The sequence below is a fragment of the Bos grunniens genome, chromosome 18, assembly GCF_055505025.1.
Source record: "Bos grunniens cultivar Pamir isolate PY7600 chromosome 18, Bosgru_T2T1.0, whole genome shotgun sequence".
Classification (NCBI taxonomy): Eukaryota; Metazoa; Chordata; class Mammalia; order Artiodactyla; family Bovidae; genus Bos; species Bos grunniens.
In genome coordinates, this window is record NC_141182.1 from 49,059,044 (window position 1) to 49,080,917 (window position 21,874).

At 50.1% G+C, this 21,874-nt stretch overlaps 3 protein-coding genes across 4 annotated transcripts; 1 reads left to right on the forward strand and 2 right to left on the reverse strand.

Annotated features, from left to right (window-relative positions):
* Nucleotides 1-974: 974 nt before the first annotated feature.
* On the reverse strand, nucleotides 975-3,365 carry LOC147353812 (interferon lambda-3-like). 2 transcript variants are annotated; one of them, XM_086355135.1, is made up of 7 exons: nucleotides 2,994-3,365; nucleotides 2,614-2,848; nucleotides 2,323-2,510; nucleotides 1,969-2,046; nucleotides 1,515-1,658; nucleotides 1,329-1,409; nucleotides 975-1,241 (listed from the first exon to the last, which is right to left on the reverse strand). In XM_086355135.1, the coding sequence occupies exons 2-7, from the start codon at nucleotides 2,621-2,623 to the stop codon at nucleotides 1,143-1,145; spliced, it is 600 nt and encodes a 199-aa protein (XP_086211261.1). In that variant the 5' UTR covers nucleotides 2,624-2,848; nucleotides 2,994-3,365; the 3' UTR covers nucleotides 975-1,142. The 2 variants fall into 2 exon arrangements, with proteins under 2 accessions (XP_086211261.1, XP_086211262.1); XM_086355136.1 differs by lacking the exon at nucleotides 2,994-3,365 and having other exon boundaries at nucleotides 2,614-2,894.
* A 2,163-nt stretch (nucleotides 3,366-5,528) lies between these two features.
* LOC147353813 (interferon lambda-4-like) lies at nucleotides 5,529-7,665 on the reverse strand. Its single transcript, XM_086355137.1, has 5 exons — nucleotides 7,494-7,665; nucleotides 7,001-7,072; nucleotides 6,772-6,915; nucleotides 6,464-6,538; nucleotides 5,529-6,300 (listed from the first exon to the last, which is right to left on the reverse strand). Exons 1-5 carry the CDS (start codon nucleotides 7,659-7,661, stop codon nucleotides 6,202-6,204), a joined length of 558 nt encoding a protein of 185 aa, XP_086211263.1. The 5' UTR covers nucleotides 7,662-7,665; the 3' UTR covers nucleotides 5,529-6,201.
* A 2,300-nt stretch (nucleotides 7,666-9,965) lies between these two features.
* LOC147353814 (interferon lambda-4-like) lies at nucleotides 9,966-21,088 on the forward strand. Its single transcript, XM_086349390.1, has 6 exons — nucleotides 9,966-9,969; nucleotides 18,666-18,745; nucleotides 19,196-19,267; nucleotides 19,353-19,496; nucleotides 19,730-19,804; nucleotides 19,968-21,088. The coding sequence occupies exons 1-6, from the start codon at nucleotides 9,966-9,968 to the stop codon at nucleotides 20,064-20,066; spliced, it is 474 nt and encodes a 157-aa protein (XP_086205516.1). The 3' UTR covers nucleotides 20,067-21,088.
* The last annotated feature ends 786 nt before the right edge of the window (nucleotides 21,089-21,874 follow it).

Sequence of the window (21,874 nt, forward strand, 5' to 3'; positions counted from 1 at the left end):
TTTACACTTAATGGTGAAACTGAATGGTTTCCCCCTAAGATCAGGAGGAAGGCAAACATGTCCTCTCTCATCCTTCTTACTCAACATAGTAGTACTGCACTCCTATCCATTCCAATCAGGCAAGAAGGGAAATAAAAGACACATAGATCAGAAACAAAAATGATTTGTAGCCAACACAGTTGTCTACATAGAACGATGCTCACAGTGGAACTAAGTAGTTTTTGGTGATAACTTCCTCTGTGATATTTCTCCCAGCAAATCTCCAATCTGACAAGCCATCCCAGGTTCAGAACCACAGGCAGTTGGGGTGAATGGACCATAAACACAATTTTAACACATATGCTTAGACCTACTCACAGATACAGACTGTAGGTCCATGATAAAGACATTGTCCCACTGATCTGACCCAGACCCAGCCACCTCTAGACATCTTATTTCTTAATGTAATGACAGCTTGTGGTGCAATAAAATCTTCTCTTGTTGTGGTTGGAAAAATCCTTAGTGATTCTTTCACTCCTTGCTCATTCATTCTTTTATATTCTCTTTTTTAAAATTACCTACTTCTTTATTTTTGGCTGTGCTGGGCCTTTACTGCTGCATGCAGGATTTCTCTAGTTGCAGAAAACAGGGGCTACTCTTGTTTCAGCGCATGGGCTTTCCTTGCAGTGGTCTCTCTGTTGCTAAGCACAGGCCCTGCCTGCATGTACTTCAGTAGCTGCACCTCAAGGGCCTACAGCACGTGAGCTGTAGAGTGCTACCTCAGTAGCTGTGTCCCACAGGCTTCACTGCTCCGTGGCACGTGGAACTCTCCCCCACCAGGAACTGAACCACATTCCCTGCACTAGCAGGCAGGTTCTTTTCCACTGAGCCACCGGGCAAGTCCACATTCTTTCCTATTCTCTTCATTTCTCTCTTCCCATTCCCCCTGCCACATATGCAGTCACATATTCAGACACATATAAGCAAGGTCAATGTCATGAACAAATAGTTTATTTTCACACATTGTATAAAAAGTACAAGAATAAATATAATTTAGGGGCTTCGTAAAAAAATAGGAATCTAGAACCAATAATCCAGTGGAGGTAGTTGGTGCATAAACAATATCTAAAAAGGTGGGACAGGTTGCAGGCAGGTCTCCGGGGTCAGACACACTGGTCTCCGCTGGCAACACATTTCAGGTCCCGGGTGAGGAGGCGGAGGAGGTTGAACATCACAGAGGCTTCGAGGCAGTCCTGGGACTCCTGAGGGAAGAGGGGGATGGCTCAGTATCTCCCATGCCTGGGATCCCAGCTGCCCCGGACAACAGTTTGCCATCTCTGCTCACTCACCTTCCGGGCCTCCTGGAGGCGGTGCAGCCAGTGGTGGAGGCGGCCCCGGGGCCTGGAGCTTGCTGTGGGCTGAGCTGGGACCTGTGGGCAGAGGAGAGAGGGGTGAGGCTGTGAGGCAGAGCCGGGGACCGAGGGGGACGTCCAGGCAGTCAGAGCCCAGACCCGGCCTGGGGCCCCAACACTCACACAGGCCTGGAGCTTGGAGTGGATGTTCTGCAACGTGAGAAGGGGCTGCTCCAGGCTGTGGCCCAGGGATGAGTTAGCCATGGCCTCCAGGACCGTCAGTGTCAGGGCCAGCTCTGCCTCCAGAGCCACAGGGCGCTCCCACACCTGAGGAAGAGACAGAAGACACGTGAGAGCTGCAAGTGAGAGGGACCAGGTGAGGGGGCAGGTGAGGGGGGCAGGTGAGGGGGGCAAGTGAAGGGACAGGTGAGGGGGGCAGGTGAGGGGGACAGGGGGAGGGACAGAGGGAGGGGAAGCAGGGTCAGGTGAGAGACACAGTCCACGTGGTTGGCTGAGCGGAAGCTGTGAGAGGACTGGGGAGGGCAGGGAGAGAAGGACACGTGAGAAGGAGGAGGTGAGGGGGCACCTGCGGAGCCAGAGCAGGTGAGGGCAGGTGGGGCTGACTCTCCCAACTCACCTGCAGGTGCTTCAGGTCCCGGGTCCTGGGGAAAAGGTGGGTGCTGCAGTCCCAGTCCTTTGGCAAGAACGAGTCTTCCTAGAGAGCAAGGGCAAGGTCGGATCACAGCTGGAGGGATGGAGGGGGGACCCCAGGGAGACCGGAGGATGGCCAGCAACAGAGGAGGGGAGGTTATCTTCCCAAAGGATGGTAGAGGCTCATCCAGTGCAGGACAGGAGATCGCCCACTGCGGGGAGTGGGGAGGTCAGCCCCATCGGGGGTGGGGGGGCAGACCTGCCTGCAGCCCAGGTAGTCTAGGAACCCACAGGAGGGGGCTGGGGGCTCACCCACTGTAGGAGGGGTGGGGAGACTCACAAAGGCATCCCTGGCCGTCTTGAAGGCCTGCAGCTCTTGAGGGGACAGAGACTTGAACTGGGCCATGTGGCAGCCCCTGGCAGGTGGGAGGGCCCTGGGGGCAGAGGGCACAGGAACTGCTCCTGTCCTGCTCAGCGCCACGGTCGTCAGCATCAGCACCAGCACCAGCGTGCAGCCCGGGGCCATGTCTGGTTAAGGAAGCATAGAAAGGTGAGGGGAGGGAGGGCGTCAGGGAGTGAGGGTGCAGGCTCTGGGGAGGCGAGGGTCCCAGACACTGGTGCGGGGGCTCACCCAGCTTCATTCCTGCTCTCTGGTCTCTGTCAGAATGGGGGATCAAGTGTCCACTCTGAGGCTGTTGCCTGGGATCTCAGTCTTGTCTGGCGTCTCTGACTTCAGCCTCCTCTTCTGGATCTCAGCTCGTTGCTCCGTTCGTGTCTCTGAACTTGCAGCTCTGTCTGGTCTGAGGTGTAACTGCTGCCTGAGCTCCATGGTGCAGCTTTTAGCCTGTGCAGCTGGGCAATCCCAGCTGATGTAGGAAAAGTGAAAACGCAGGTAAAGGCTGACAGTGGCCACCAGGGGAGGCCCGGGCTGGGAAAGCCCAGAGCAGGGCGGAGCCAGTGAGCCAGGTGAGCAACTGAGCGAAAGATAAAATGACATCAATTCATGCTTACCTCGAATGAGTAATGAAGTAATGAGTGAGTAATGAAGACAAAATCAGGATGGGGAGAGCTTCAGCCCCACAAGGGGTGCGGGGGGTTCTTCTGCAGGGACCAGGCTGATTTAAGACTGGGTGAGGAGGGGACAGAGGGATTTTCTCTTTTGCAGCTGCCCCAGTGCAGGAAGAGGAAGGAAAAGGCACCTGTAGGTGTTACCTTGAACAACCTAGACCTTCCAAGAGGGCGGCTGCTCAGAGGATGGAGAAGATCCAGGGGTGCTGTTGAGGGTGAGGAGAGGGGTCAGAAAGGCAGAAACACTCTGTAACTAAGAGAGACCAGCCCCTCCCCACCTGGTACTGATCGTGACAGAATGGGGGAGGGGCGGAGCCTGCACTAACCTGTACTCTGATTGTCAGGCACAGGAATAGGAGGATCTGCTATGAAATCAGGGTGTGACCAAGACTTCTGGGAAATCAACTGGGTTTGAGAAAAATGACTTCATTCATTCACTAAGTAATTACTCACCCCCTCCCTCACTTTGGGTCAGACCCTTTTAAGGTGCAAGGAAGAGATCACTAAAAAAAATAAAAGGCATAAAACAATCCTTCGTGAAGTGTTTTTTTTTTTTTTTTTTTAACAAAAAAAAAGGTACCAGACAGTATGGGATGGGGGGATTAGGCATGTGGAATGTATTATGGTAGATAACATCAGATAATGAAAATGAAAGAAATGAACCAGGGTTGAGAGCAGAGTGGAAAAGAAAGTTTGCATTAAATGCGGTAATGAAATGACACTTGAGGGCAGCCCTAAAGGAAGTGAGGGAGGCAGTTCTGTGGAGATCTGAGAGGGAGCCTTCTAAGAAAAGGGAACAGTCAGTGCACAAGGAAAAGAGAGAGAACCTCCTCCTTTTGTGAGCCTGTCTATGTCTCTGCTGCAGTGTGGTCTTGAATCCTCACAATAGCACCAAGTCATCCATGCTTTAATCTACATTTCAAATACAGAAGACAGGGGGTGGGGGTGGGGGACCCAGAGAACTTAAGAAAGTTGTTCATGGTCACACAGCAAATAATCAGTGAAGGCAGGATGTGAACTGAATTTTGTCTGAAACCAGAAAATAGCCACTGCGCTCAGCAGCCCCAGTATGGTTAGCGCTCCTGGACTTGGATGGAGTTGGATTTTTCCAGTAGAAGGTGTGGAGTCCTTTTGACTATTCCTCCCACCCCCTCTTTCCTTCATTCGTAATTCCAGGGAGAGGGTGGACCAAAGTCTTCAGCTGGGAATATCTTTGAACACTAATGCATAACAATGTTTCCAAAGCAACAGCAGGGATGTGCCCAAGGCACCTACCAGTGTTCTGGTCAGTTCTGTCAATTGCAGGGACGTTATATCAGGGGACGGAGAAGGCAATGGCACCCACTCCAGTACTCTTGCCTGGAAAACCCCATGGACGGAGGAGCCTGGTAGGCTGCAGTCCATGGGGTTGCTAAGAGTCAGACACAACTGAGTGACTTAACTTTCACTTTTCACTTTCATGCATTGGAGAGGGAAATGGAAACCCAGTCCAGTGTTCTTGCCTGGAGAATCCCAGGGATGGGGAGCCTGGTGGGCTGCCGTCTATGGGGTTGCACAGAGTCGGACACGACTGAAGCGACTTAGCAGCAGCAGTATATCAGGGGAGGAGACATTGCTAAAAGGAATCCTGAAAATTGACAAAATACCTCAAAATTCTTAAACATCATAGTGCTTCTCTTACAAAAGAAGTTCAAGGCAGTGGTTAAGAGCTTGGGAAGAAAGTGAAAGTGTTACTGTAGTCACTTCGGACTCTTTTTGAACTCTTGAACTGTAGCCCGCCAGGCTCCTCTGTCCATGGGATTCTCCAGGCAACAATACTGGAGTGGGTTGCCATTTCCTCCTCCAGGGGATCTTCCTGATTTAGGGATTGAATCTGGGTTTCTTCCGTTGCAGGCAGATTCTTTACTCTCTGAGATACCAGGTAGGAGCTGGGAGCTGGAGTTAAAGATTCCGGGGTTCAAACCAGGCTCTGACCATCACTAGTTGTGTGACCTTGGGAAACAGGCCTTGTAGCTGTCCATAAAGATTGTTCATCCACAGATTCAGACTTTTTTTTTTGCCCCACAGTGGGACAAATAGGATCTTAATTCTCCAACCAGGGATCCATCTCAAGCCCCATGCACTGGAAGCCCAGCATCTTAACCACTGGAACACCAAGGAAGTCCGTTGACAAGTTTTTAAAGTCCAATTGTTTTGTATTTATATGTGTGATGATTTAATGGAGATCAATTATTACTGCCATTCCATGACTTCAGCTGGAAGTTTCAGAAACATTATTTCAATGTATATTACTCACTGCAAGAGAAGTGCAATAATGCCATGGCATGGATGAGAAAACTGAAGCTCAAAGAGAATTTGTCCAGAGACACGATTATGAAGTGGCAGGGACAGAATCGAAACTCAAGTCACCTGATTTCCCTGTCTCAGCATTCTGTGCTCAACAGCCCTCCTCACAAGGATTACAGGAGAAACAACCAATAAAAATGCAAAAAATATTTAATCATTGGCAATAAATTAACAACAGAAGACAGGATAGCAAATACACAGAAACTTCATCGATACAAAACACACAAGTTAGGGAATTAAAAAAAAAACCAAACTGCTTCTCAGAAGGACTTTTGGCCCTCCACTACCCAGTCCCTCAGGGAATGAGGCCTCTCCAGTGGGGAGCTACAAGAGTCACAGATTCAAGGACTCTCAAGGTGACCACTGAGGGTTCAAAGCTGGGATCGGAACCTGTCATGGGACAGGGTTCCTGTAACTACAGAAGTAGAAACTGGTCCAAGAGTCACAGATTTATGGACTCTCAAGGCAACCACTGAAGGTTCAAAGCTGGGATTGGAACCTGTCATGGGACAGGGTTCCTGTAACTACAGAAGTAGAAACCGGTCCATGGTTTGTGGTGGTGGTCAGCGACCAAGGCAGACACGGACTCCAGTCTTTTCCTGGGAGGTTCTTAGGGCAACGCATCCCACGGGAATACCGCTGGTTCCCGGGGACTCTTCCTGGTCTTTGGGGAAAGAGCGCCTCAGGCACCAGCGCATACGGGTCGAGGCTGAGAGACCCCCTGGTTCAGTGAGACCACGGAGGAGGGCGGCGCCCGCAGCCCGGCGCTCTGAGCGCTCCGGGTCCAGACGGAGCGGCGGCGGCATCACAGACAAGGCCCCGCGTGCGCCACCAGCCGCAGGTCCCACGCGAGCAGGCGCAGGAGGTGGAAGATGACGGTGGCTTCGTGGCATCGAGGCGACTCCTGCAGCCCGGGAAGGAGGCAGGGCGGGGCTGAGTCAGGACTCTTCTTCCCATGAGACCCCCCCAACTCCAGACCCTCAGGGCTGCAAGCCCGACCCCCGCCCCGTCTCCACCTCCCGCGGTCCTCCCTGCGGTCCAGCCGCGCTCGCGCCGGCTCCACTCACAGCTCGGCGAGTCTTGGGACGCCTCCCGGGCCGCCGCGGGGACCTCCTCCAGGAGCCTGGCCGGGCCAGCTCGAGCTGGAGCGGGGAAGGAGGTCAGCGAAGGCGGTGGAGACCCGAGCCTCCCGTCCCCTCCCCGGTGACTCGGACCCTCATCCTTCCGGCCGCAGAGCAAAGCCGGGAGGATGCCATTCGTGTCCGTGCCCGTTTCCGGGCTCAGTGGGACAGCTTCGCGGTGCGGGTCGTGGCCCTGAGACCAGGGGCGCAGAGCGAGCCGGGAGCGGCGCGGGGCCAGGCCGCCGAGCACTCACGCAGGCCGCCACGTCCCGCCCCGCGGCCGCCAGCAGCTCCAGGGTCTGCCCGACGCCGGGGAAGAGCTCGGGGCTCGGCAGGCTGCTCAGCACGGCCTGGGCGTCGGCGAGGTCGCGGGCCACCCGGCGGAGCATCGCACAGGACTGAGGGAACCGGGCTGGAGTTAGACGGGACGGCGCCCGAGTCGCCCCCCACCGCACACACAATCCCGCCGGCCTCGGGCCTCACCGACGGCCGGGGAGGGTTCCTCTTCGGGCGGATCGAGCAGTTTTGGGGCCCCCAGCTCAGCGTCTCTTCTTCCTGCGGGAAAAGCGCTGGGGTGACGCAGGGCATCTTGACCAGGGCCCCCGCAGCACTGGGACGTCGAGGATTCCTGGACGTGGATCAGGACTGGTCGGGACGGTGGTGTTTTTCGTGTCCCAAACCAGGCTGCGCTCTGATGCGTGAGCTGAAATGCACCCGCACACTGTGTGCGGAGCCTGCGCCTTGATGTCGAGCCGAGTCCGCCTGGAGGGGGCCCCCCATCTGTGATGCGCCTCAAGTTCTTGTATGACCGACCACCAGAGCCTCAGGGAAGGGGTCGGGGTTGACAGTTCTCCATTCTGAGATCTGCCATGCACCTACTAGACTAGTTCGCCAGGGCCCCTTGGGACAAAGACTGGCATATCTGAGCCCGGGGGTGCGAGGGGCGGAGGGGTGGGGGCCTCTGAGCATCACTCACATAGTGGTCCCTCAGCGCCTTGACAGCCAGCAGCACCCGGGGGTCCAAGGAGCGATAGTGTGAGAGGAGGCAGCGCTGAGGCTCAGTCACGTTGGGGTTGGCAGCTACACCCACAGTCACCAAGACCCACAATCCCACGACCGCTGCGGCTGTGCCACTCTGCCCCATCTCTGCTCCTGCTGGAGGCGACAGATATCAGGGAGCCTAAAGAGAAGGCCCTGAGTCCAAGCCCCTGCCTCTGGTTAGACTGGCACAAGGACTGTCACTCACAGCGTGGATGCTGATCACACCCAGGGGAAGAGGCAGGAGGTGTCCTGACACCCCTCCTACCCTCAGCCTCTCTTCCCTCACTCCTCACCTGCACTGTGGCTTGGGTGCCTGGCACTGCAGCAGGGCCTGTCTTCCACTGGCCTCTGGGTGGTGTCCAGAGTGGTGCCCACTTGGGTCGGCGGTGCCTGCACCCTCCATGGTGGCTTTTAAGTGTTTCAACTGGGACCAGCGAGCAACCGGGCTTCCCCGGTGCAGGGTAAGCTTTCCCAACGTCAGTGCTGGCCATTGATCGGCCCAGAGGGCTGTAGGCAGGGATGTGAGGACTTTAATCCACAGTGAGGCAATGCCAGCAATGATGCCACCCCAGCTGACTGCCAACACTTCCAGGCCCTTTCTGTATCCTTTCACTTTCATCACCCTGGGTGTCGTTATCTCCTTTCTATAATGCCGATTAGCTCTTACACAGTTACTAGGCCCTGTTCCAAGGTATTGATATGTACTCATCTCATTTAACGGAGAAGGCAATGGCACCCCACTCCAGTACTCTTGCCTGGAAAATCCCATGGATGGAGGAGCCTGGTAGGCTGCAGTCCATGGGGTCGATAAGAGTTGGGCACGACTGAATGACTTCACTTTCACTTTCCACTTTCATGCATTGGAGAAGGAAATGGCAACCCACTCCTGTGTTTTTGCCTGGAGAATCCCAGGGACGGGGGAGCCTGGTGGGCTGCCGTCTGTGGGGTCGCACGGAGTCGGACACGACTGAAGCGACTTAGCAGCAGCAGCAGCATCTCATTTAATGTTCCAAAAATGACACTGCAAGAATAGTTCTATTATACCTCCAATTTGCAGATGGGAAAACCGTGGCACAGTAAGACGAAGGAGCTTCTCCAAGATACGCAGCTTATAATCGGCAGAGGCAGAATTTGAGCCTGTACTCAAACCAGCTTCAAAGCTTGATCTCTAAGCCATAACTACCCCCCACACCGTATCTGATTTAGTGCCGCCTCTCTTTCCTCTTCTGTCCTCATTTCATTCTATTTCTCTTTCTTTCCTCTCTATTCGCCTCCCCTTTTGTCTCCACCTCTTTGGTCCTGTTTTTGTCTCTGTCAGTAACTTCGTTTGTTTCTTATTCCTTTTTCTCACTGAGAAATGGAGTATTTCCTGCCATATCAATAGACAAGGATGTCACAGCCATCAGTGATTCCAGCCCTCCAAAGGTGAATTTCTGAGCCCAGGAAGGAGAACCACATCCGGCAGCCGTCAAGCTGTAACCACTCCCTATGCTGAATGCTGGGGGACTCAGGATACTGGGCCCAGATAGCGGAGATGCATATGAAAGGAGTGATTTCAGTGAGTCCAGACTCTTCCATCTTTGCATACAAGGAAAAGAGCTAAATTCCTTAACTGTGGTATCTGATTTTCTTTAATTCACGACAATACTTCTGACGTTCAGACTACCTACCCCTTGATGCAAATTTCAATGTAACCTGACTCCCTCCCCCTCCCACCTCCTCTGAGTAGTTCTCCCAGGACCTCTTGAGATGCTGCCTCCTGGACTTAAGTCCTGAAAATTTCCACCAAATAAAATGTAACTCAACTTTTAGGCTGTGACTATTTTTTTAGTCAACATTGCAAACAGTCAAGCGTCTCTGTCTCTGTGTGTCTCAGTCAGTCTCTGTTTTGGTTTAAAAATAAAATCTACTGGACTTCCCTGGTGGCTCAGTGGTAAAGAATCGCCTGCCAATGCAAGGGACATGGGTTCCATCCCTGGTCTGGAAAGATTCCATGTGCTGAGGGACAACAGAGCCCATGCACCGCAACTACTGAGCCAGTGCTCTAGGGCCCTTGCTCCCCAACAAAAGAAACTATTGCAATGAGAAGTCTGCACATCGTAACTAGAGAGTAGCCCTCACTCGCTGCAACTGAAGAAGGCCTGCAACAAAAACCCAACAGAGCCAAAATAAAAATAAATAAAAGGGACTTCCCTGGTAGTCCAGTGGCTAATACTCTGGGCTCCCGATGCAGGGGGCCTGGGTTCAATCCCTGGTCAGGGAACTAGGTCTCACATGCCACAGCTAAGACCCTGGTGCAGCCAAATAAATAAATAAAAATATTAAATAAATAAATAATAAAACCTACTACTTTTCCCGATAAAATTAGTAATGCAGGGCCATTGGATAACGCCTGAAAAATAGAGACATGCGTAAGGGAGAAAAAGAAAATCTGTCAATTCACCACCCACCTCACCCTGTCTCGCCTCACCCCAGCTCTGGAACAGTTTTTCCAATGTGTAGAAACGTACATAGACTGATTTGTGTGTATGTTTTCTGATTATTGAAGTAACACATTTGTTATAAAGATTCAGCCAATTAAAAAAACATACAACTTGGAGAGTTAAACAAGTCTTTAATCCCACTTCCTGGAGGTAATCTTTTTAGCAGTTAGTTGCTAATCCTCCTTTTTTTCTTTTTCCCTCTATGAACAATTTCTGCCAAGTTGGAGCTTGTCTGTATACAGTTTGGTAGCCTGATTTTTGTGTCTTACCATTATCTCTCCTTTGCATTCCTCCACATCTTTAATCATACTGTATCAGTGAGGTCCCCTGCAGGAAAGATGCCCTAATCAATTTAGGATAATTTGAAGTGGTTTAATACCAGGAGTGTTTAGCAAGGGATTGGATGGTAAAGGGAGCAGAGGAGGAGTAGTTCAAGGTCTTGGGCCCAGCCAGTGTATATCTGTCATCCCTAAACCTGAAGAAAGCAGATAGGGGAGGGAGGGGTTCCCTGACCTGGGACGAAGAGAGTCATACACACAGGTGGAGGGAAAGAGAAGTAAATACACTGCCTGTATTCTACTTTCCCTCTCTCGGGGCCTATTACTAGGCTCCCCATTGGCTGCACTCAACAGAAGCCAAAGGCCAGCTTCTGGGGCCCAGAGGAGCCTAGAGAAGTGGGAAGAATGAACTTGGAGGGGCAGATGGAAGACAATTTGCATGTACCACTAGTAAGGCTTCCAATCTAATGGGATTATTGAATACCAATCCCAAACTCCTATTGGTAGGCATTGATATTCTTTCCAGTCTTTTGTTAAAATCATGCTTTTTAAGACTAGGGGAGAGAAAGGGAGTAACTTTTTCATTCTTTTAATGGTGTCTGTCATCTGAAATTTAAAATTTTTCTAATTCATCAATTTTTTTTTTCTTCCATGTTTTGTGCTTTCAGCATATACAAAAAATCATCACCACAGTTCCCTAGATTTTCTCCTATACTACATTATAGGAGTTTTATAGTTCTGCACTTTACATTTAGGTCTATGATATATTTTAAGTTAATTTTTGTGAAAATGTGCAAAGTCTGCATCTAGGTTGATTTATTTATATTTATTTTTGGCCACACCCTAAGGCATGCAGGATTTAGTTCCCAGACCAGGGACTGAAACTTCGCCCCCTGTAGTGGGAGCTCGGAGTCTAAACCACTGGGCCACCAGGGAATTCCCTATCCAGTTGTTTCAATACCATTTTTGGGAAGACTATCCTTTCTTTACTGAACTGCCTTTGGCCCTTTCTCAAAAATCAATCGACTGCATTTGTGTGGGTCTATTCCTGGGCACTCTCTTCTGTTACATTGATTTATTTATCTTTTCACTAATAGCAGAGTCTTGATTATTGTAGTTTTATAGTAAGTCTTAACATGAGAGTGTCAGTCCTTCAACATTGTTCTTCTCCTTTAATACTGTGAAAGCTACTCAGGGTCTTTTGAATTTCTGTTTAACTTTCACTTTGTCAATATCCACAAATTAACTTGCTGGAACTTTGGATTGCATTGACTCTATAGATTAAGTTAGGAAGAACTGACATCTTGACAATATCGACTCTTCTTATCCATATTCATAGAAGAGTTCTATTTTTAGATGTTCTTTTACTTCTCTCATCAGAGTTTCATAGTGTTTCTCACACAGATTTTGTTTATATTTTGTTAGATTTGTATTAATACTTAAGTATTTCATTTTTGGGGATGCTGAATGTAAATGGTATTTTTAATTTCAAATTCAAATTGTTCATTGAAAGCAATAGGCTTTTGTGTATTAACCTTTTATCCTGCCACCTTGCTGTAATCACTTATTGATTCAGAAATGCGTTTTTTTTTTTTCCAGAAACATGTTTTTAAAGACAAAATTAAATACACAGGACTATTAAGAAAACTGATTGTATTGAAACAGTTACCAAAACATTAGAGTAACTTTGCAATAGGTGATACATATGCCTCTTTATAATCATAAGGGATTTGATTTAGGTCATACCTGAATGGTCTAGTGGTTTTCCCTACTTTCTTCAATTTAAGTCTGAATTTGGCAATAAGGAGTTCATGATCTGAGCCACAGTCAGCTCCCAGTCTTGTTTTTGTTGACTGTATAGAGCTTCTCCATCTTTGGCTGCAAAGAATATAATCAATCTGATTTCGGTGTTGACCATCTGGTGATGTCCATGTGTAGAGTCTTCTGTGTTGTTGGAAGAGGGTGTTTGCTATGACCAGTGCGTTTTCTTGACAAAACTCTATTAGTCTTTGCCCTGCTTCATTCCATATTCCAGGCCAAATTTGCCTGTTACTCCAGGTGTTTCTTAACTTCCTACTTTTGCATTCCAGTCCCCTATAATGAAAAGGACATCTTTTTTGGGTGTTAGTTCTAAACGGTCTTGTAGGTCTTCATAGAACCATTCAACTTCAGCTTCTTCAGCATTACTGGTTGGGGCATAGATTTGGATTACTGTGATGTTGAATGGTTTGCCTTGGAAACGAACAGAGATCATTCTGTCGTTTTTGAGATTGCATCCAAGTACTGCATTTCAAACTCTTTTGTTGACCATGATGGCTACTTCATTTCTTCTGAGGGATTCCTGCCCACAGTAGTAGATATAATGGTCATCTGAGTTAAATTCACCCATTTCAGTCCATTTTAGTTTGCTGATTCCTAGAATGTTGACGTTCACTCTTGCCATTTCTTGTTTGACCACTTCCAATTTGCCTTGATTCATGGACCTGACATTCCAGGTTCCTATGCAATATTGCTCTTTACAGCATCGGACCTTGCTTCTATCACCAGTCACATCCACAGCTGGGTATTGTTTTTGCTTTGACTCCATCCCTTCCTTCTTTCTGGAATTATTTCTCCACTGATCTCCAGTAGCATATTGGGCACCTACTGACCTGGGGAGTTCCTCTTTCAGTATCCTATCATTTTGCCTTTTCATACTGTTCATGGGGTTCTCAAGGCAAGAATACTGAAGTGGTTTGCCATTCCGTTCTCCAGTGGACCACATTCTGTCAGACCTCTCTACCATGACCCGCCCATCTTGGGTGGCCCCAAGGGCATGGCTTAGTTTCATTGAGTTAGACAAGGCTGTGGTCCTAGTGTGATTAGATTGACTAGTTTTCTGTGAGTATGGTTTCAGTGTGTCTGCCCTCTAATGCCCTCTTGCAACACCTGCGGTCTTACTTGGGTTTCTTTTACCTTGGACGTGGGGTATCTCTTCACGGCTGCTCCAGCAAAGCGCAGCCACCGCTCCTTACCTTGGACGAGGGGTATCTCCTCACCACCGCCCCTTCTGACCTTGAATGTGGAATAGCTCCTCTAGGCCCTCCTGCGCCCGCGCAGTCACTGCTCCTTGGAGGTGGGGTTGCTCCTCCCGGCCGCCGCCCCTGGCCTCCGGCATGGGGTAGCTCCTCTCGGCTGCCACCCCTGACCTCGGATGCGGGGTAGCTCCTCTTGGCCGTTCCTGCGCCGTTGCAGCCTGGCACTCTCGACCGCTGCCCCTGACCTCAGACGTGGGGTAATTCCTCTTGGCCGCCTCCTCTCAGGCGTGGGGTCCTCCCGGCTTCTGCCTCTGACCTCGGACGTGGGGCAGCCGCCCGCGCTAAATGCGCCGGTCGCAGCCGCCCGCGCTAAATGCTATGGACTGAGGTTTGTGACATTGTACAGGAGACAGGGATCAAGACCATCCCCATGGAAAAGAAATGCAAAAAAGCAAAATGGCTGTCTGGGGAGGCCTTACAAATAGCTGTGAAAAGAAGAGAAGCGAAAAGCAAAGGAGAAAAGGAAAGATATAAGCACCTGAATGCAGAGTTCCAAAGAATAGCAAGAAGAGATAAGAAAGCCTTCCTCAGCAATCAATGCAAAGAAATAGAGGAAAACAACAGAATGGGAAAGACTAGAGATCTCTTCAAGAAAATTAGAGATACCAAGGGAACATTTCATGAAAAGATGGGCTCGATAAAGGACAGAAATGGTATGGACCTAACAGAAGCAGAAGATATTAAGAAGAGGTGGCAAGAATACACAGAAGAACTGTACAAAAAAGAGCTTCACGACCCAGATAATCATGATGGTGTGATTACTGACCTAGAGCCAGACATCCTGGAATGTGAAGTCAAGTGGGCCTTAGAAAGCATCACTACAAACAAAGCTAGTGGAGGTGATGAAATTCCAGTTGAGCTATTTCAAATCCTGAAAGACGATGCTGTGAAAGTACTACACTCGACAGCAGTGGCCACAGGACTGGAAAAGGTCAGTTTTCATTCCAATCCCAAAGAAAGGCAATGCCAAAGAATGCTCAAACTACTGCACAATTGCACTCATCTCACACGCTAGTAAAGTAATGCTCAAAATTCTCCAAGCCAGGCTTCAGCAATACGTGAAGCGTGAACTTCCAATTGTTCAAGCTGGTTTTAGAAAAGGCAGAGGAACCAGAGACCAAATTGCCAACATCCGTTGGATCATCGAAAAAACAAGAGAGTTCCAGAAAAACATCTACTTCTGCTTTCTTGATTATGCCAAAGCCTTTGACTGTGTGGATCACAATAAACTGTGGAAAATTCTTCAAGAGATGGGAATACCAGACCACCTGATCTGCCTCTTGAGAAATTTGTATGCAGGTCAGGAAGCAACAGTTAGAACTGGACATGGAACAACAGACTGGTTCCAAATAGGAAAAGGAGTACGTCAAGGCTGTATATTGTCACCCTGTTTATTTAACTTCTATGCAGAGTACATCATGAGAAACGCTGGGGTGGAAGAAGCACAAGCTGAAATCAAGATTGCTGGGAGAAAGATCAATAACCTCAGATATGCAGATGACACCACCCTTATGGCAGAAAGTGAAGAGGAACCAAAAAGCCTCTTAATGAAAGTAAAAGTGGAGAGTGAAAAAGTTGGCTTAAAGCTCAACATTCAGAAAACGAAGATCATGGCATCTGGTCCCATCACTTCATGGGAAATAGATGGGGAAACAGTGGAAACAGTGTCAGACTTTATTTTTGGGGCTCCAAATCACTGCAGATGGTGATTGCAGCCATGAAATTAAAAGACGCTTACTCCTGGGAAGAAAAGTTATGACCAACCTAGATAGCATATTGAAAAGCAGAGACATTACTTTGCCAACAAAGGTCCGTCTAGTCAAGGCTATGGTTTTTCCTGTGGTCATGTATGGATGTGAGAGTTGGACTGTGAAGAAGGCTGAGTGCTGAAGAATTGATGCTTTTGAACTGTGGTGTTGGAGAAGACTCTTGAGAGTCTCTTGGACTGCAAGGAGATCCAACCAGTCCATTCTGAAGGAGATCAGCCCTGGGATTTCTTTGGAAGGAATGATGCTAAAGCTGAAACTCCAGTACTTTGGCCACCTCATTCGAGGAGTTGACTCATTGGGAAAGACTCTGATGCTGAGAGGGGCTGGGGGCAGGAGGAGAAGGGGACAACAGAGGATGAGATGGCTGGATGACATCACTGACTCGATGGACGTAAGTCTGAGTGAACTCCGGGAGTTGGTGATGGACAGGGAGGCCTGGCATGCTGTGATTCATGGGGTCGCAAAGAGTCGGACACGACTGAGTGACTGAACTGAACTGATGCCTCTTTATTAATGATCTAAGTACAAGATAGAGCAGTAGGTTTAACTTTTGAGGTACTAATAGGAGTAAATGATATTGCAAGATATGTGCCATGTCTGTAATATGCTATGAAATATCTGTGTCTTCTTTTATGGCAAAGTCACAACTTCTGCTAATATTATTGTAGCTTGTTGCTTACATTCATAAGGGAAAGAAATGCTAAATTTCAGTTAGAGGTTAATGAAGAAGGAGATGTAACTTTCTCCCATGCAAGTTCACCCTCCCCTGAATCCTACTGTAGGGGTGGTTCATGAACCCCAGATTAAGCTGGACTTTAAATAGAATGAAGTAGATCTATATGTATTGACGTGGAAAAATCTTCAAGACATAGAGTGAAAAAAGGCAATTGTTGAGAACAATACACATGTTGTGACACTCCTTGTGTTTAGAAATACTCATACATGCAAAAGCAATTCACTGGAAAAAAAAAATAGCCCTTTCAAAAACAATACTGGGCTTCCTTAGTGGCTTAGTGGTGAAGAATCTGCCTGCCAATGCAGGAGACACCTGGTTCAATCCCTGGTCTGGGAAGATTCCACATGACCCGAGCCAACTAAGCCTGTGCACAATTATTGAGCCTGTGCTCTGGAGCCCAGGAACTGCAACTTTTGAAGCCCCCACTGAAGCACCCTAGAGCCCCTGCTCCGCAGCAAGAGAAGCCACCACTATAAGAAGCCCACGCACTGAGATGAAGAGTAGATCTCACTTGCTGCAACTAGAGAAAGTCCGTGAAGTAATGAAGACCAGACCCAGGTAAGAACAAGTAAGTTAATTAACTACAAAAACAATGCTGGAGTAATTGGACATCCATAGGCCAAACAATGAACGTTGACATAAAACTCACATGAAAATAAAAATTAACTCAATATGGATCACTGACTTAAATGTAAAACATAAAGCTATAGAAGCTAGAAAAATTTAGGAAGACCATCTTCAAGGTCTAGAGGTGGACAAAGGGATTAATCCATAAAAGGAAAATTGATCAACTGAACTTGATCAAAAATTTTTGCTCTGTGAAAGATCATGTTAAGAAGACAGGACTTCTCTCATGGTACAGTGGATAACAATCCACCTGCCAATCCAGGGGGCATGGGTTTGATCCTGGATCCAGGATGATCCCACATGCCTGGGAGCAACTAAGCCTGTGCTCCACAACTACTGAGCCCATGCTCTAGATCCAGTGAGCCACAACTACTGAGCCTAAGTCCTGCGACTACTAAAGCCCACGTGCCTAGAGCCTGTGCTCCACAACAAGCCACCACAATGAGAAGCCAGAGCACTGCAACCAGAGAGAGCCCTCGTGAAGCAATGAAGACCCAGCACAACCAGAAATAATTAATTAATTTAAAAAGAAGATAGAAAGATGAGCTAAAGACTGGAAGAAAATACTTGCAAACCACCCGTCTGATGAAGGACTAGTATCTTGAATAGATAAAGAACTCTCCAAACTCAACAGTAGGAAAATTAAACAATCCATTTGGGAAATGAACAAAAGACATTAAGAGACATTTCACCAAAGAGTGAAAGTTGGGACATAAGTATATGAAAAGATGTTGGACATTGTTAGCCACTAGAGAGATGCAAATTAAAACCACAATGAGATACCATTATACGACTATCAGAATGCCTAAAAAAAATAGTGACAACATCAAACGCTAGTGAGGATACAGGAAATTGATCACTCATTGCTGGTGTAAATGCAAAATGGTACAGCCCCTCTGGAAAAACAGGGTTGGTCGTTTCTTAAAAAACTAAACATGCGGGGCTTCGCTGGTGGTTCAGTGGTAAAGAATCTGTCTCCCAGTTCAGGAGACATGGGTTCAATCCCTGGCCTGGGAAGATCCTACATACTGTGGAGCAACTAAGTCTGTTAGTTGGTAATTGGTAAAGGACTACATATTATTTAATAGAGTGTTATTAAATGATATTTATTCATTTACTAATTATAAAACTATTGTTCATTTGCTGTTGAAAATTGGAATTGCAGACATGTTTTTCTCAACCATTGTTAACAATAATTATAGCTGATACATGCTGAGCACTTCCTGAATGAAGAATCCCATGGACAGAGGAACCAGGCGGACTACAGTCAGTCAGATATGATTGAAACAACTTAACATGCACACACATGAAATAATACTCTAAGGAAGACAGAATTTTTCTAAGACCCAGATGAGGAAAAAAGCTGAAAAACAGAAGGGAGGGATGTTTGTGCAAGGAAAGAGAAAGAAAAAGACAGGGAGAGAAGACAGGATGTAATGACAAAAGAGCGTGATGGAAGAGCAAGCATTAGAAACCCTAGTATGAGCTCCTGGAGGGCAGGCACTTGTATTGGTACCTCTGCCAAGCTTGCCACTTCCAATTGAAGGCAGTGGTGTGTTTTCAGTTCATCACTAGAGAGCGAAAGAAAGATCAACGCACAGAAAATACAGAGTCCAGAAAGCAAACAGTAGCAATTGGCTCAGGAGCGAGGGTCAGGTAGAGTCATCGCTGGCACTGGCCCAAGGTGGGTAAAGTCCACACACGCTGGCCACTGGCCAGCACTGACGTTGGGAAAGCTTACCCTGCACCGGGAAGCCCGGTTGCTCACTGGTCCCGGTTGAAACACTTAGAAGCCACCTTGGAGGGTGCAGGCACCGCCGACCCAGGTGGGCACCACTCTGGACACCACTCAGAGGCCAGTGGAAGACAGGCCCTGCTGCAGTGCCAGGCACCCAAGCCACAGTGCAGGTGAGGAGTGAGGGAGGAGAGGCTGAGGGTAGGAGGGGTGTCAGGACCCCCCTTGTGTGATCAGCGTCCATTCTGTGAGTGACAGTCCTTGTGCCAGTCTAACCAGAGGCAGGGGCTTGGACTCAGGGCCTTCTCTTTGGGCCGCCTGACATCTGTCGCCTCCAGCAGGAGCAGAGATGGGGCGGAGTGGCACAGCCGCCGCGGCCATCGGGCTGTGGGTTTTGGTGAGCCCGGCACTGCCTCCTCTCACGTTATCGCTCCTTGGACCCCTTGGCGCTGCTGGCTGTCAAGGCGCTGAGGGACCACTATGTGAATGATGCTCAGAGGCCCTGGTCCCCCCCCTGCCCGACCCCCAGACCCTCCGGCCCTGGGCCCTCCAGGCTCAGAGACACTAGTCTTTGGCCCGAGGGGCGCTCATGTTCTAGCGTCCAGCAGGCACATCTCTGATTTCAGGGTCCACAACTGTGACTCTGACGTCTTCCTGGGTGTCCCGTGGTCGGCTCATATACGGCCTTGGTGAGGGTCACGGAGGGGCGCCCACTCCAGGCGGACTTAGCTCCACATCGAAGTGCCGGCTCCGCACCGGGAAGGCGGGAGCATTACAGCTCCGCACACTCATCAGAGCGCAGCCTGGTTCGGGACACGAAAAACACCACCGTCCCGACCAGTCCTGATCCACGTCCAGGAATCCTCGACGTGCCCAGTGCTCCAGGGGCCCTGGCCAGGAGGCCCTGCGTCACCCCAGCTCTTGTCCCGCAGGAAGAAGAGACGCTGAGCTGGGGGCCTCGCAAAGGCTCTATCCGCCCGAAGAGGAACCCTCCCCGGCCGTCGGTGAGGCCCGAGGCCGGCGGGATTGTGTGTGCGGTGGGGGGCGACTCGGGCGCCGTCCCGTCTAACTCCAGCCCGGTTCCCGCAGTCCTGTGCGATGCTCCGCCGGGTGGCCCGCGACCTCGCCGACGCCCAGGCCGTGCTGAGCAGCCTGCCGAGCCCCGAGCTCTTCCCCGGCGTCGGGCAGACCCTGGAGCTGCTGGCGGCCGCGGGGCGGGACGTGGCGGCCTGCGTGAGTGCTCGGCGGCCTGGCCCCGCGCCGCTCCCGGCTCGCTCTGCGCCCCTGGTCTCAGGGCCACGACCCGCACCGCGAAGCTGTCCCACTGAGCCCGGAAACGGGCACGGACACGAATGGCATCCTCCCGGCTTTGCTCTGCGGCCGGAAGGATGAGGGTCCGAGTCACCGGGGAGGGGACGGGAGGCTCGGGTCTCCACCGCCTTCGCTGACCTCCTTCCCCGCTCCAGCTCGAGCTGGCCCGGCCAGGCTCCTGGAGGAGGTCCCCGCGGCGGCCCGGGAGGCGTCCCAAGACTCGCCGAGCTGTGAGTGGAGCTGGCGCGAGCGCGGCTGGACCGCAGGGAGGACCGCGGGAGGTGGAGACGGGGCGGGGGTCGGGCTTGCAGCCCTGAGGGTCTGGAGTGGGGTGGGTCTCACGGGAAGGAGAGTCTCGACTCAACCCCGCCCTGCCTCCTTCCCGGGCTGCAGGAGTCGCCTCGATGCCACGAAGCCACCGTCATCTTCCACCTCCTGCGCCTGCTCGCGTGGGACCTGCGGCTGGTGGCGCACGCGGGGCCTTGTCTGTGATGCCGCCGCCGCTCCGTCTGGACCCGGAGCGCTCAGAGCGCCGGGCTGCGGGCGCCGCCCTCCTCCGTGGTCTCACTGAACCAGGGGGTCTCTCAGCCTCGACCCGTATGCGCTGGTGCCTGAGGCGCTCTTTCCCCAAAGACCAGGAAGAGTCCCCGGGAACCAGCGGTATTCCCGTGGGATGCGTTGCCCTAAGAACCTCCCAGGAAAAGACTGGAGTCCGTGTCTGCCTTGGTCGCTGACCACCACCACAGACCATGGACCGGTTTCTACTTCTGTAGTTACAGGAACCCTGTCCCATGACAGGTTCCGATCCCAGCTTTGAACCTTCAGTGGTTGCCTTGAGAGTCCATAAATCTGTGACTCTTGGACCAGTTTCTACTTCTGTAGTTACAGGAACCCCTGTCCCATGACAAATTCCAATCCCAGCTTTGAACCTTCAGTGGTCACCTTGAGAGTCCTTGAATCTGTGACTTTTGGAGCTCCCAGCTGGGGAGGCTTCATTCCCTGAGGGAATGGGTAGTGAAGGGACCAAAAGTCCTGAGAAGCAGTTGTTTTTTTTCTTTTAATTCCGTAACTTGTGTGCTTTGTATTAATGAAGTTTCTGTGTGTATTTGCTATTTTGTCTTCTGTTGTCAGTTTATTGCCAATTATTAAATATTTTTTTTTTTTTTTGCATTTCTGTTGGTTATTTCTCCTGTGATCATTGTGAGGGGGGCTGTTGATCACAAAATGCTGAGACAGGGAAATCAGGTGACCTGAGTTTCAGTTCTGTCGTTGCCACTTCATAGCTGTGTGTCTGGACAAATTGCTTCTCTTTGAGCTCCAGTTTTTCCATCTATGCCATGACATTATTACACGTCCACTGCAGTGAGTAATATATATTGAGATAGTGTTTCCGAAGCTTCCAGCTGAAGTCACAGAATGGCCTTAATAACTGGTCTCCGTTAAACCACCACGCACATAATACACAAGAACCCTACTTCCTCCATTTGTCCTGACCTGCGGATGGGCAACCATTGTCGTGTCCGACTCTTTGCGACCCCATGGACTGTAGCCCCACGGGCTCCTCCATCCATGGAATTTTCTAGGCAAGAGAACTAGAGTAGGGTGCCATTTCCTTCTCCAGGGCAACCATTGTAGCCAAGTGCAAAGATTGTTTCCCAGGGTCTCATAGGTAGTGATCAGAACTAGGTTTGAACCCAGAATATTTTCCTCCAGCTCCAATGCTCCTAACCACTCCCCTGAACTTCCTTTCTAAGAGAAACAGTATTTAGGAATTTTCAGATAAACAGTCAATTTTCATGATTCATTGTTGTAGGGATATCTTTTCCCCTGATATGCTGCTGCTGCTGCTCCTAAGTCGCTTCAGTCGTGTCCGACTCTGTGTGACCCCATAGACGGCAGCCCACCAGGCTCCCCTGTCCCTGGGATTCTCCAGGCAAGATCACTGGAGTGGGTTGCCATTTCCTTCTCCAATGCATGAAAGTGAAAAGTGAAAGTGAAGTCGCTCAGTCGTGTCCGACTCTTCTCGAGTCCATGGACTGCAGCCTACCAGGCTCCTCCATCCATGGGATTTTCCAGGCAAGAGTACTGGAGTGGGGTGCCATTGCCTTCTCCAGGGGATCTTCCTGACCCAGGGATCGAACCCAGGTCTCCTGCATTGCAGGCAGACGCTTTACCCTCTGAGCCACCAGGGAAGCCCTAAAAGCAGAGGATGACCCTGATCTTTTCCCTTGATATAAGGTGCGTGCAATTGACAGAATCTGACCAGAACACTTGTAGATGCCCAAGGCACATTCCTGCGG

Coding starts and splice junctions, on each gene's coding strand:
- LOC147353813 (XM_086355137.1), bottom strand. CDS start 7,661: ATGGGGCAGAGTGGCACAGCCGCAGCGGTCGTGGGATTGTGGGTCTTG. Junction 7,073..7,493: donor AGGCGCTGAGGGACCACTAT/GTGAGTGATGCT, acceptor CTTTTCCCGCAG/GAAGAAGAGACGCTGAGCTG. Junction 6,916..7,000: donor GGAACCCTCCCCGGCCGTCG/GTGAGGCCCGAG, acceptor CGGTTCCCTCAG/TCCTGTGCGATGCTCCGCCG.
- LOC147353812 (XM_086355135.1), bottom strand. Junction 1,659..1,968: donor GGGACCTGAAGCACCTGCAG/GTGAGTTGGGAG, acceptor TCTCTTCCTCAG/GTGTGGGAGCGCCCTGTGGC. Junction 1,242..1,328: donor GCCTCCAGGAGGCCCGGAAG/GTGAGTGAGCAG, acceptor CTCTTCCCTCAG/GAGTCCCAGGACTGCCTCGA.
- LOC147353814 (XM_086349390.1), top strand. Junction 18,746..19,195: donor AGGCGCTGAGGGACCACTAT/GTGAATGATGCT, acceptor CTTGTCCCGCAG/GAAGAAGAGACGCTGAGCTG. Junction 19,805..19,967: donor GTCCCAAGACTCGCCGAGCT/GTGAGTGGAGCT, acceptor CCCGGGCTGCAG/GAGTCGCCTCGATGCCACGA.